Source organism: Heliangelus exortis, chromosome 16, assembly GCF_036169615.1.
Source record: "Heliangelus exortis chromosome 16, bHelExo1.hap1, whole genome shotgun sequence".
In the NCBI taxonomy this organism is placed as follows: domain Eukaryota; kingdom Metazoa; phylum Chordata; class Aves; order Apodiformes; family Trochilidae; genus Heliangelus; species Heliangelus exortis.
This window is the reverse complement of record NC_092437.1, coordinates 9,963,244-9,977,719: the sequence shown is the minus strand read 5'-3', so window position 1 is coordinate 9,977,719 and position 14,476 is coordinate 9,963,244. Positions and strand designations below refer to the sequence as shown.

General features: G+C 34.3%; 1 protein-coding gene across 13 annotated transcripts in view; it reads left to right on the top strand.

Moving 5' to 3' along the window:
* The window catches only part of NCOA3 (nuclear receptor coactivator 3), a 77,057-nt gene that overhangs the window by 49,442 nt on the left and 13,139 nt on the right, over positions 1 to 14,476 (top strand). For 12 of the 13 annotated variants that reach the window (XM_071759940.1, XM_071759941.1, XM_071759951.1 and 9 more), the window contains 10 exons: positions 454 to 529; positions 6,548 to 6,655; positions 6,946 to 7,118; positions 8,337 to 8,437; positions 9,413 to 9,587; positions 10,098 to 10,286; positions 10,538 to 10,639; positions 11,467 to 11,607; positions 12,843 to 12,990; positions 13,897 to 14,285. In XM_071759940.1, coding sequence (XP_071616041.1) covers positions 6,558 to 6,655; positions 6,946 to 7,118; positions 8,337 to 8,437; positions 9,413 to 9,587; positions 10,098 to 10,286; positions 10,538 to 10,639; positions 11,467 to 11,607; positions 12,843 to 12,990; positions 13,897 to 14,285 — 1,516 coding nt within the window. In that variant the 5' untranslated portion in view covers positions 454 to 529; positions 6,548 to 6,557. Of the gene's footprint in view, positions 1 to 453; positions 530 to 3,678; positions 3,746 to 6,547; positions 6,656 to 6,945; positions 7,119 to 8,336; positions 8,438 to 9,412; positions 9,588 to 10,097; positions 10,287 to 10,537; positions 10,640 to 11,466; positions 11,608 to 12,842; positions 12,991 to 13,896; positions 14,286 to 14,476 lie in introns of all 13 variants that reach the window. The other variant, XM_071759939.1, reaches the window with a different exon arrangement.

Here is a 14,476-nt window from a genome sequence, read left to right as displayed (position 1 = left end):
ATGTGCCAAGCAACGTGTACAGACTGACAGAGAGTGGCTACCCAGTTAATTTCTACTTGCCAGTCATAACTTGACAAACTAATAATTTGGGGCTGCAGTCAAACATTTGCAACAGTTCCATTATTTCTTTTCCAAAGTAAAAAAAAAAAATAAAATTACATTTAAAGTAATTTAATTCATATGTGAAAGGAGATCTAGCTTAGTGGATGGATTTGTGATGTTAAGATTCAGACTTTTGATCTGTTTAGCATATAACAGTGATGAAAGTTGCAATTATTGTAAGTTAATTTTAAACTGATTTGACATTTAAACATCTCAATATTGAATGTTTACTTTTTGGGTAAGATTATTAATATTAGATGAAAAAATAGAAAAGCAAGCAGTTTGGTGGTGGGTTTTTTTGTTTTGTTTTGATTGCTTGTTTTTAAATATACAACCTTTTTTGTTTTCCAGGATGTGACTTAAAATGACTTCTGATTCTGAAGGTCCTCTGAAAAATATGCTGTGCTTGGATGTTTACTAAGGACAAGTAAGTGACTTGTTCCATATTTAGACCATAAATATTTGAATACGTAATTTGAATACTTATTTCCTTACGATTTTAAAAGCTACAATTTACAAACTATAGATGTAGTTATACAAGACAAATTGGGAGGGAAGAAAGAAGAAAAACAAAACAAAACAACCTTCTGTGTATCAGTTGTTTCTGTGGTCAGTCTTAAAAGATTCTTTGCATAGTTTCAAGAATGCTTTGAATCAGAAGTTTCACTGGAAAGCTCTCATACTTTTTATATATGTATATTTGAGGGAATTGGAAGTTTAAAATAACAGATTTTCACTAAGAACACTGAGTTGCTGAATGGAATATCCTCTGCTTTTTATATCAGACACAATTTAAGTATTTGGGGCTTTTCTTAGTGTAAACCAGTTAACAGGGAACACTAAGAGCCAATTTATGCTTTTTCCTTAGTGAATTTTTCAAACAGGAAGTCAGCTCAGGGGGAAGAACTTCCAAGCATTGCAAGATATACCATGTGTATATATACTTAGTATAGGAAAAAAATGATGTTTTTGTGGGACCAAAGGAATGCTAAAAATGTTTTTATGCAAATAATATGATTTTTAAATAGTATGAATATGTTTTAAATCAGTGCTATATGGTTCTGCTTTGTGGGTTTTGGTTTTCTCTGTGTTCAAACACTTCAGCTAAATGAATACAAAACCTAAACTGAAGCATCTATTATTGAAATATTTGGGTCTCTGCTAGTACAAAAGCTTCCCAGTTGCCATGTCCTGTTTGGTGGATAGGTCTTTCACTACAGCTGCTGGGAATGTGGTCAAGGGTTGATAATGCTTGAGTTGGAAATGGAAAGCTGTGCCTTGACAGACAAACTACCAGAAAGTGGTCTGATGAACACTGTTACTGAAGTACCTTCCCAGTTTGTGTGAGAGTGAGATGAGTAAGACCAGGAAAGAAACTATTGAATCCATCTGAAAACTTCCTGCTTACTGTGCTTGGTATTTCTAGGTGTCCTTGTGACTTGAATGCTCTCTAGGAAATGGCTTTAGGAACTTTATTGATTTCAGACTGTATTGTTGGTGTGTGCAGCCTTTTCTTGGAAGTCCAGGGCAGAATTTTAGAGATTATTAAAAAAAAAAATAAATCCAGTTAAAATATTGAAACTTTGACAAGTGGAAAGTTCTGGTCCTAAATGCTGATATCTTTTTAAATCCTATGTTTTGGTTTGGAAGGCTATACTTAGATTGTTGCAGCGGATGGATTAATAAATATGAGAACTTGTGCAATACCCAGTACTGTTTTAACAATCCATCTATGGTTTTCACTGAGGAATAGCAGAACTGGCATGAAAACTATGTACTACATTGCAAAGGACATAGGTGTGTGCACCTTTAAAAAGGGTTTTTTAATTTTCTTGTTTTCTTATTTCAGTAAGGAAGGAAAATTCTGGAAAATTTATGATTATATCTGAAACAATAAATCAAATGGTAATGCACAACTAGTGCTTAATATTTGAAAATAAATATGAAGGTTGGTAACTTTTTCTCAAAATTTTGCTGCCATTGACTCCATATCACAGGTAAAATTAGAAACATATGTAGTAGTTCATTACTGCTGCAACCAATGGAATTAGACAGTGTCTTGCTTTGAAAACTTTGAACTGTCTCTTTTCTTATCTTGTTTTTTCTCAGATTTCCTTAAAGTGTAAACTTTGTAGGTCTGAGCATATTTACTTCCAATCAGCTTTAACATTTTCTATCTCATACAAATGTGTGGCTTTCTAAATTATTTGGCAAGAACTATGGTTTTTTTTCTCCTAACAATATGGAAAATCATATTGGACAGGACAAAGTGTGGCTTGTGTCATCTGTTTTCAATTGCTAAATGAAGCGTAGCATAGAATGCTTTTATTTTACAAAATTTTTAATGAAAATGACAAAATATTCCAATACAGTGGAGTAACATATGTACTTCCATTTGGAGATTAAGATTAGTTACTGATGCTGATGACCTCACACTAGCAAACATTTAAATATTGTTTTATATATATTGGAATTATTGTTTACCTGGCTTTAAAATATGACGTTCTGAAAGAATTCTTCTTATAAACTAGATAAATTTTAGAAGCATCTTTATCACTGGATAGAATTTATATTCAGCATTTCTTTGTATTTATATGTAATCAGTGTGCTATAGCTTCTTGTATTTTAAGGAAATAGTTGCATAAAAGTTCATTAAAAAGTGCATAATAGTGTGGTAGTGATTGGTGAAATTCACAGTACAGTCCCACTGTCAGTCATGCTTCCATGCAGTAAGTCTGCCATCCACTTCTTGATCTCATACACACAACTTTGAAGAAAAACAGCAGAACAATTTTGAGATTTTTCATGGAAGTTGTTGCTGTTATATGTTTCTGTTATTCTGAGTAAAAATAATATATGGTACATTAATTTCGGTGTTTTGGGTAATTTGTATGGATGTAAAATTTAACATAATTCCTTATATTTGCCAGGTTTTGTGTAATAACTGAGCTGTTCACTGAGTCAAATTAAGCTAGTTTTTAGATTTCTTTTAATTACTCAAATAATGAATTTCACTATGTAGACTTTTCTTGAAAAAATTGTTTTGGTTAGGTAGATAGCATTGTGCAGTAAAACTAGCAGAAGAGTCTTTCTAGCCCGCATTGTAGGTTTATGAGCCAGAAATATTGCTACTGCCTGTTAGCTCTGCAAGTAAGTTTACAAAGATGGCTGTATTAGATTTGTTTTGCTTTTAGTAGTTAAATTGCATCAAATTTGTAACTTTTGAAACCTGTATTTCCTAGCTGTCTTTTGAAATAATTATTAAGTCCAGGAAAACCCTAAAACCAAAGTTATTCTTGGAAAATCTTTCTTGCCCATTAGAACTTACGGGTTCATATTCAATGCATAAATATATCACCTGGTGCACTTTAACTGGTGATTCCTCTCATTATTAACTCACTGAATAATGGCTTCTTTAGCTAATGTTTCCTGCAGCAGGGAGAGTAGTTTGACTTAATAATTTGTGCTGTAAATGCATCTGTATTGGGAAGAAGCTTCTGTAATTTCTTTAGCTAAGCAGTTTCAGAGTTGTTCTAGGTATTGCATGCCTTCTCAGCTTGTACTGATACTCTTAAGGAAAGGAAAATAAATGTGAAGGAGCTCATCAGCTTCAGACCTGAGGGAAACAGCCTACACAAATTAGGTAATTTTTCCTTCCTTCTCCAAGCTTCTATATTTAGGCTTGAAGGTTTTCCTAAATAGAAGAAGGGTTGTATTCTCAGATATGTATCATATTTTTGAGACAAAATGTAGTCATTTTGGTTTTCTATTTAATTCTGTTGTGAGTTATCTGTCAGGACAGGTCAGGTAGATCTGAAACCAGAAATGTTTCCATTCTAAATAATTTAATGCAACCCTGCTACCTGCAAAATTACATTCTGGTGAATTGTCTGTCCTAGATGAAATTTTCAGCTATTTAATGCATTTTAAATCTTTCCTCTTAAATAGAATTTACTCCTGGCTTCTGACATACTTAGCGTGCCCACACCCTTCCTGAGCCTATCCTTAAGTCTTTTATTTTAAGCTCTTCCTTTCTCTTTCCGCAGTAGCTCTTAACCCTGCAGCTCTGTGCTCTGCCTGTGAATGCAGCTGCAGGGAAGCAGCAGCCCTGGAGTGTGTGTGGCTGTCACCTGCAGAATGACTGCAGGGTTCAGCCTTGGCCGGGAGCTCTGGAGCCGTGGGACCTGATGAGTTTTATGTTCTGTTGATCATCAGCTTCAGATAATCAACTGCTTTTTGGATGATCGTAACCTCTTTATATAATCTGCTTTTGAAATGGCTTACTTGTTCAGATGAGTAGGTTTCATTCAGCTACTTAATTGAAGAAAATCTTACCCCGGCAGTTATTCAGTGCTGCACTGTCACCTAGTGGCATAATAGTTAATTTCTTTTGAACTTAACATAAGGTGGGCCACTATAAATGTATTTGAGGGATTTTTGCCTTTGAGGAATGTATGATGGGATAGAAGTTTTCAGGCTTGATCTTCCATCTCTCTGTATATTGGTCTTGTCTTATTAATCGTGGCTTTATGTCAAATATATGAAAGTAAAACCAGCTTCTTATCTGTGCAGTCCACGACTATAGTTACAGGGTTAGGCATCTTATGTAACTGTTTATGTTAAATGCAAAATTATGCTTTACTGTTTTTTTTAATTTTGTTGTGATGTGAAAAGTATATTACCTTCATCTTCTAATTCATATCAATTGAGATGAAGATTTCTTACGAGTACAACTTCGTGTTAAGTATTGTATCATTTGCTTAGCTCCAAGGAGAACTGGTGCTTTAAAGAAATGCCATTTTACTTATGAGTTTTGTTCATGTGCCAGAGTAATCCAGAGTTTGCTTCTCATTACAGCCAGCAGGCCTCTGTCCTGCCTCATTTCAAAGGTTTCTACTGCTCTAAAAAGAATGTCCTTTTAAATTCTCCACCCATAGCTAACATCCTGCAATAACAGTATCAGCTATTGCAAGCAACACCCCGCTGCTTCATGCAAATACCTTCTTCTCTGTGTTTGCCCTTTCAGTTTGGATTTTAGAAAGACCTAAAGCAGTTCCTAGGGATTTTGTCATCCTAGGCCATTTTTTTTTTAAATGACTGTAGTAAAGGTGGGTTTTGCTTCTGAGAACCTTTGTGAACTTTTTCTTTTCTTGAAAGATTTCTCATTATCAAGGTTACATGTTGCAGAAAAGTCTGTCTTACCTAAATGTTTAAGAGCAGTTACTGTTGTTGCTGTGTAGGGTAAAGAATGATACCGTACCAGCTTGGGAGGGACATCAAGGATCATCCAGTCCAATTTTTCTTGGCAAAAGAAATGCAACCTGAACTGGACTGCAGTAAATTAAATATACAATAACTTTGGTAATGTCTGTGAAAAGGATAAGACAATGGTAATCTCTTAACTGCCCAGATGTGTCTTGTTGCCAATGAGGTACAAAAAACCAAAATGCAAATTGTTAGATTTTTTTTTTATATATATTTCTAATTCTGTTCTAAAATACTCCAGATACATAAATTGGTCAATTAAAAAGTTGTTATTCCTCCCTCAGCATGTCATTGCAGTGTAGCAGGATCTGATGTAGGTGTCTTCTTGGTGACTGCTGTGTTCCTTTTTCCTCTTGGGGACTGAGGGCAGATGGGTGTCATGGATATATGTATAATCTTCCAGGATTTTTTAACATAGCCAGACCTTAACAAAAGCAACCTATTATTTATTGGATTATGGCCCAATCTTTGCTGCAGAAGCAATAGAATTGAAAGAGTTCATAAGTCTTTGATTCCCCTGTTCTCAACTTTTTAGAAAACTGTTCATTTTAGAAGGTTTAGCAAGAGATACAAAGTTAAGACTCATGTAACCTGTTGAGTTAGGGATGGTACTAGTAGTAATCTGTTGGCTTTATACTGAACCAAATTCTCACTCATTCAAGCATCACCTAAGGTTGACAGTTATTTGTGGCTACCATGTCTAGATTACATGGAAAAAAAGCATGCAGAAAAGGAAATTTTATTCAACATTTCTGTGTTTTTAGTGTTCTGGTTACCCATCCTTCCTTGCTTTACAGTATCACTTGCCCTTTTCTGTAATGGTATCTAACTTTATCCTTAACATTTAAGTATATTTAACATATAATTTACCACTTTCTTTTCAAGTTACCTAAACACACATTAGAACACTGAGTATCTTTTTATTTTCAGAGAAATTAGAACTATATTGTAGTCCCAGTACTAGGGTGCAAAGCTTTAGACATCTATGAACCAAATTAAGTGCATTTTTAAACATTTTTTTTTTGCTTACATTGATACATAGTTTTTTAAAAGAGCATACTGATTTCCAGTAAAAATACTTACTCATAAATCTAAGAAACAACATATCTGAATAAGTTATCTGCACTTTAAATTATTATTTTGAGACCTTCATTAACAATTCTTATTTTATTGCATTTAGTTGCTGATGCATGGTCAAGATGAGCGGATTAGGAGAAAACTCCTTGGATAGCTTGACCAATGAGTCAAGGAAACGCAAGCCATTGCCCTGTGATACACCAGGTGCAAGGTAGGTTTATATGGATTTCTACAGTAGAGTAATCACAGGGGGTAATTTTTGGATGAGTAATTTTCTCGTATCCTCTTAAGATCAATTTGTACTTATTAAAAGTACAATTCTTAAAAAAAAAGCCTGCAAATCTCAAATCAAGCAACAATGTAACAAAACACACCCCCACCTATCCCTCTTCAGTGTTGTTTGCTAGAAGAGTACCAGCCTCCTAGTTTTAATAGGTGTGTGTAGGTTAGATATATAGATATATATATGTAAAAATATGAAATTATGATTTTGTCTCCTAGTTTGACCTGCAGTGGTGAGAAGCGTCGGCGTGAGCAGGAAAGCAAATACATTGAGGAACTGGCTGAACTGATCTCTGCTAATCTGAGTGACATTGACAACTTCAATGTCAAACCAGACAAATGTGCTATTTTGAAAGAAACTGTGAGACAGATTCGACAGATAAAAGAACAAGGTATAGTTCCCCACTAAGCCTAAATAAATGATTTCATTTCCTTGTGATTCCTTTTCCAAAGCAGTAATTACTTGGGAAATTGAGTAGTATTTTTCATAATAGTAGGTAACCAAGAAAGTCTTCAGACTTTGACTTGAACCAAGCCTCTAGTATGCCTTAAATAATTTTATATTTAAAACCAAGCAAATATTTACCATCACTTGTTTTTTAATGAGAGTCAGGGTTTTAAAACTTTATATGGCCTTTCTTACCAGTCTCCTGAAAATACTAGGAAAGCTTGAAATAGTCCACAGAGAAACTAAAACCAGGTGATACTGTATCATCCGCTGGTACAGTATACCAAATACACACTGGCATGAAGGATACTGTTGTCTTCCACATACAGATGCTTTATACTTAAAAAGTCTTTAATGAATTGAAATTATTAAAATACACCTAGTTTCCAATGGGTCACACTTCCAATTAGCTATATTAATTTTTATTGTTATTCTTCCCTGTGATGTTTCTGTGAGCTTTGCTTTCTTGTACTGTTTAACACATGCTTCCTAAATGGTTAAGTTTCAGATTCCAATATATTAAAAATGCATTTGGCTTGAGATCAAATAATTAAAAATTGCAGTAGGGGGGGGAAAACAGCAGAGCATCAAATTTTGGTAGTTATTGTCAGCTAGTGTAAATGTAAGTGGTGTTTTTATTTATTGGACAGGTATATTTGGATTCTTAAAATATTCTATTATACACATATGCATACACATAAATACATATGCACACATATACTGACACAAGCCCAAGCCTTTCTGTGGAACAATGGTAAAGATATCTGAAAACTGTGACCAACGATGATGAGATGATCAAAACAAAACCAGGAGAGATGTATAATGAGTGTGTTTGATGAGCACTGAGAAATGGAAAGCATAGATTCATCAAACAAGTGATTCCAAAAGCAGCAGAAGAAATATTGTTCACAAAAAAAGAAGTTGATCCAACTTCAATTGCCAAGTCATTTATGTAAGCAAATGGCTTGGCATTATGTAGCTATGACTTGTTTCTGGTCTTAAACAACTAACAATATATGAGACTTCCCCTCTTATCTGTGCATTTTTTTGCCTTGACTCACAAACTTCCTAGAATCTGGCTTGTAGTATTAAAATTTGGTCATCATGTGAAATTAAATGAAAAGAAATGTTGCTTTACTGAAGTGTATTTTTTGGGTTTCAGGAAAAGCAGTTTCTAATGATGATGATGTTCAGAAAGCTGATGTATCTTCTACAGGTCAAGGAGTTATTGATAAGGATTCATTGGGACCTCTTTTATTACAGGCAAGTACAAATTAGGGTGTAGTAAATCCCTATGGAAACAAATACTTAAAGCGGGTGAAAATATTACAATAAAGCTTGCAATCATATAGTATGTTCTACACAGAACTGTGTAGAACATGTTCTACACAGAACTGTGTTTGAAAGGGACATTTTTGGTGAAATTCTCTGCAGAAGGAAAGAGAATAGCATTTGACTTTTTTCGTATTATTGTTCTTTACTTTGTCCTGCAGTCATTAGCACATCATGACTAAACACAGCTTAGTAATACAAGGAACATTTTGCTTATCTTAGGGGATAGGCATTGAAATAAATGGATGAGGTTTTGCAAAGACTAGAAGTTTGTGATATGTGTTGGGGTTTTTGTTTTTAAATTGTAAAGTCTTTTAAAGAAGTGTTGCCATCACGTAAAGTAACCTAAGAATAATTATATAAAAAAAGATACATAACAGATACTATTTCTTTATGCATAGAAAAACAATTCCATATTTACGAATCCATTAAAAAGCACTTTCAAACCTTAACTGTTTTACATATATATTGAATGTTCCTTTCAGTTAAGAAAATACAGTTTTTTAAGATATAAATAGACCCTCTTATCTTGCCATTCACTGGTGGAAATATCTTCAGGTCTTACTGCTTGTTTCTACTGAATTTCTTCTTGTTTCCATTTGCCAGCTTTTGAAATAATGTTCCAGATTCATTACATTGTGTTCAGATAATGCAAGAATGAAACAAGAAGGGTGGTTATCACTGAGAAATAGCTCACTAGAATAACAAAGTATCAGGCTAGTTTTTAATATTGAAATAATTCCTTACCAGATAAAATTTCCCCCAGAGAAAAATTTAAAGCTTCAGCTCTACTCTTGAAAAGAAATTATGTATTGTAACTTGACATTTATCATCCACATAGTTTTAAAACTTAATTATGTTCAGAATTAGGCTGTGTCTCTTACACAATGTCATGTCAATATTTAGGCATTGGACGGTTTCCTGTTTGTGGTAAATCGAGATGGGAACATTGTATTTGTGTCAGAAAATGTCACACAGTATCTGCAATATAAGCAAGAAGATTTGGTTAATACAAGTGTCTATGGTATCCTGCATGAAGAGGACCGCAAGGACTTCCTTAAAAACTTACCAAAATCTTCAGGTAATAAAAGCTGACTTATTGCACTGTTACCAGGTTAGCTGTAAATAATCAGAGAAGAAAAAATCAACTTGAATAGATAGCCTTTCAAAATAAAATACTTAGAATACAAAGAATATTTGACTAAGCACTTGAAAAGTATTAAAGTACACCACCAGAAATGTGATAGAAATTCACACTTTACTTCAGCCTTTGCAATTTTTTTAACTTAAAACATGGATACTAGAGGAGCACATTGACTAAAGCCACAAGACTAGCTGTGAGGGAACTGCTTGTATTTTAAATATGTGATTGACTTTTCATCTCTCCTTCAAGTGACTGAATATGTCATGTAAAGGAAAGAGGTTTTTTTTTAAATTGATTCTCAAAACTAACTGCTATTCCCAACATGCAAAATGAGAAAACGCATTAAAATATTTTCTTAATCTCTCTAGTCTAGGAACAAGGTATCTAAATTAAGAAAAATTGGTTATGAATTGATTTTATTGAAAATCTTAACTGTGTTCTTTTAAGTTAATGGAGTTGCTTGGACCAGTGAAACACCTCGACAGAAGAGCCATACATTTAATTGTCGAATGATGGTGAAAACCTCTCATGATCTTTTGGAAGATGTAGGCAGCCACCAGGACACACGTCAAAGATATGAAACAATGCAATGCTTTGCTTTATCTCAGCCAAGAGCTATGATGGAAGAGGGGGAAGGTAGGAAATTTTGTTGTAATTACTGTATATAGAAGAAATCTCCCAGTAAAGCTTTTTAATATTTAGTATGTGTTATAAGACCTGTAGTTTCTGAAGTTTATTTTTCAGTAACAACAGAAGGCAAAAACTTAAATTCTTATTGTTTATACTTCTATTTTAACAATGAAGGATGCTTCAGGTATTTTACTAGATGCTTTAATATAATAAAACAGGGGAGAAATTAAGGAAGAAACATTCTTATTTAAATATAGATTTACAGTCCTGCATGATTTGTGTGGCACGTCGCATCACAACTGCAGAAAGGGTATTTCCAACAAATCCAGAGAGCTTTATTACAAGACATGATCTTTCAGGTAAGAAACGTAGCCAAGATGAAGGTAAGAAGGTTTGTTTTGTTTTGGTTTGGTTTTTTGTCTGTGTGATCTTGCTTTACATAAATCAATTATGTAAATAAATGGTGTATCTGTAGTGACTTGCAGAATTCATGCTGAGAATTCCCAACAGGTTTTGCAATATACTTCTGTTGGCAGTGGGGTATAATAACAACTGTGGGATGCATTTTCTGTCTCTATGTTAGTGTGCTATTTGGCAGCTTGATATAAAGTAGTATTTGTGTTTTAACTTGGCAGCATCTCAAATGGTTGTTACTGTGCTTTCCTTTATATGTAAGAAAGATATTAAATCATAACTGAAGGTAGTGAGAGCTCTTTTGAAAGCTTGTGTTTTATACAGTAAGAAAGATGATGTTTAAAGTGTCTTAGTTGTTGAAATTGAAATACTTGAATAATCCAGATGGGGCTTACTAGTTGCCAATTACTGTTTATGATGTTCATTTGTAGATTGTGTTGGTCAGCACTTCTGAAAATGTAACTGTGTATGCATTTTGAATACCTGCAACCATAAACAGAAATTACTCTTCTCCAAAGCTCTGGCACTAGCTGTGGGTGCTTAACCTCCTGTTTAATTATCTAGACCTCTTTCAGTATTGATGTTCTACCAAACATCACCGTGTTCTCATATGGCAGATTATTCATAAATGTAACTTCTATGTCCTCAAAATCTGGTGCTTAGGCTGCCAAACAATTAAAATGGGGATATTGGAGACTTCTGAAATGTATTTATCCGAAGGAGTTGGTATAATTGTAAAGTGTTTAACTTTGTATTTTCTTTCCTGTTACAGGCAAACTTGTCAATATTGATACAAACTCACTGAGGTCTTCCATGAGACCTGGCTTTGAAGATATAATTCGTCGGTGTATTCAGAGGTTCTTGTGCCATAATGATGGGCAGACATGGTCGAACAAACGCCACTATCATGAAGGTAAAAATCTTTTGGCAGTGTTGGTTGTCCTGCTTCCCCTATTGGCTGTGCTTTTTCTGAAAAACAAAAATGCCAAATTCTGCTTGTGTTCATTTTTTTCATCTTTTTTTTTTTTTTTTTTTTTTTTGTTTGTTAATTGCTGTGACTAATGTTTGCCCACTGAAGGAGAATGTACTCTTGAAAAGTAGGAATTCTGATGAAAGTTATTTTCTTTCTCTAATGTGTCTATTTTGGTAATTTTCAATCTGATGCATGATCTGGAAGTCTGAAGGAAGCTGTTTTTCCACAGGTGGATATAGCAATGACAGGGACAGCTGTATTTCTGAAATAATGTGTAATCCTTCACTATCACTAACTTAGTGTTTTTGTTTAGCATAAGTTTGACTTTCCTATTTAATATATTCTTTCTGTTGTTAGAGGATAGCTCAATAAAAATGATAACAGTTGTGTTGTTGCTTGTTCTTTGTTCAAGATATTAGGTTCAAAATATTTTCAATGTTGGAGTGTTATGTGTTTTGTAATGTTAATTTTACAACCTTGAGAGATACAGTGAAGTACAGTCAGTGTCTTCAGTGAGGAAGATGATGTTTTCCAAGTTGTCTGAACTCTAGGCTTTTTTCAAGGACTCATAAGATAATTAAAGTAGAGGGGCTACTAAAGAGAAACTCATGCTGGCAGAAAAGGGAGTTTCCACTCAATTGGAAGCTCTTCACTCTAAGTCATTAAATAAATACTAAATTAACAAGAAATTTGGAAGTCAAATTAAAAGCAATGGTTTCCACAATATTTGAAATGAAATCAAACAAAGAAACTTAAAATCACTTCATTAGAAGATTTCCAAGTTTCATTTCTATTCTATATTAATTACCTACATATTTTAGTGCAATTAGTATTTAAGTATTGGTCCGTCCTTCTTCCCAGAAGCAGCCATGGAAACCCAGTAACTCAGCTATAGAGGTCTGTTAACAAATATAGAGATTTACCAGCTGTGTGTGGTGAGCTCAAAATACTGCAGCATGAAAATAATGTTGTGGCTTTCATCTTTCCTTTACTAATTTAGGAGAAAATGTGGAATACTTTCCTTTTTTGAATATTTATCTTGAATGTCTGGGTTTTTGGTTTTTTTTGGTTTGTTTTTAATCTTCAGCAAATGAAAGATACTGTGTTAAAAATCTGTAGAATGCATGTTAATAATTCTTGGGTTTTAAAATGTGAACTCTGTATTTCCTGTACAGCTTACACACAAGGCCATGCTGAAACACCACTGTATCGGTTTTCCTTGGCCGATGGTACTATAGTGACAGCCCAGACAAAGAGTAAACTGTTTCGAAATCCTGTAACAAACGATCGACATGGATTTGTCTCCACCCACTTTCTTCAAAGGTGAAACCGGTGGTATATGTTTGTCACTTAAGTGTCATAGCTTTAAAGAATATATCTGATTTGAAGATACCTGAACAAAATGTATGAGAAAATATTTTGTCTGATTAAAACTCAAACAGAAGAGGAATAACTTGGGAAGCAGAGTTGCATAGGATATAATAAATGTGTCAGCCTAAACTGACACTTCCAACTTAACTGTGTGCCAGAAGGACAGTCACAGTGAAAAGAGAGGTTTTTCCTCAGTACTTGTATGGAGGCTATATGATATATTCATTCTTTTGGGTTAAAATTTATAATGGTGAAGCACTGAAAAGAGAAATACTCAGTCACATGTTTAGCTTAATCTTTTTAATTACAGGCTAATTAAAAAGGCAACAAAACCCCTTCAGATGCATCTTAGTTGACTCAAAGTTAAATATACCTTAAATAGCATTTGCTGTGACCTGTTCTTGATTGCAAGAATAATTGAAATGCCACTCTGGAGGGAATCTGCCTGCCTGTGGCATTGAAGTGCCTCCAGATGCTCAAAAATGAGTAGCTGAAATTGCTCAGGGCATCATGAATGTGAGCAGTAGAATGGTGTCATGCAAAAACTCAAGAAGAGAATGAAAGAAAGAATAAGTTTAAGCTGATAGATCTGACTCATGACTGTTGATGAAAGCCTTTTTGAAGGGGGTAATACTGTAGGTACTTGTGACTAAAAACACCTGGAGGACCAAGCACTTTTGTAATGAATGAGTGATATGGATTGGTTCTGCATTTGTGGAAACTTGAATTCTCAATGATCTACTTTGATAAATACTTGGAAAATTATTTAATAATATTATTCTGTCTTTGCAACACTTGACACCAAATCAAGTTTAAATTTTTTTCTTGGGGTTTCTGGGTATGTTGTTGAACTTACAGAGAACAAAATGGATATCGGCCAAATCCGAATTCTGTTGGGCAAAACATCAGAACAGCTGTGGCTGGAAACACAAATTCTGTTGGTGGCCTTATGAACATGTCACCTGGCCAAGGTGTGCCAGTGCAGAACAGGAACTACAGCATGGGAGATCCCAGTGCAGTGGGTCAGCTCGGCAGCACTCGATATGGAGGCCCTGGAAATATGGGGCCCGTGAACTCTGGACCTGGAATGCAGTCCTCTGCTTATCAGAGCAACAGTTATGGGTTAAACATAAGCAGCCCACCCCATGGTAGTCCTGGTTTAACTTCTAACCAGCAGAATCTAATGGTATCTCCTAGGAATAGAGGGAGTCCAAAAATGAATTCACACCAGTTTTCTCCAGTTACAGGTATTTTATTTCTGCTATAAGCATTTTTTTAAGCTATATTTTCTTACTTTTATCTGAATTCCATCTTTCATCTATTTTAACATTTCTATATGACTTTTTATCTGTAACTTAAATGTAGTATACCTAATCTAATGGTAAAAATTTATTTTAAAATAATTGACCCAATGTGGCAGTCATACATAATCAAAAGG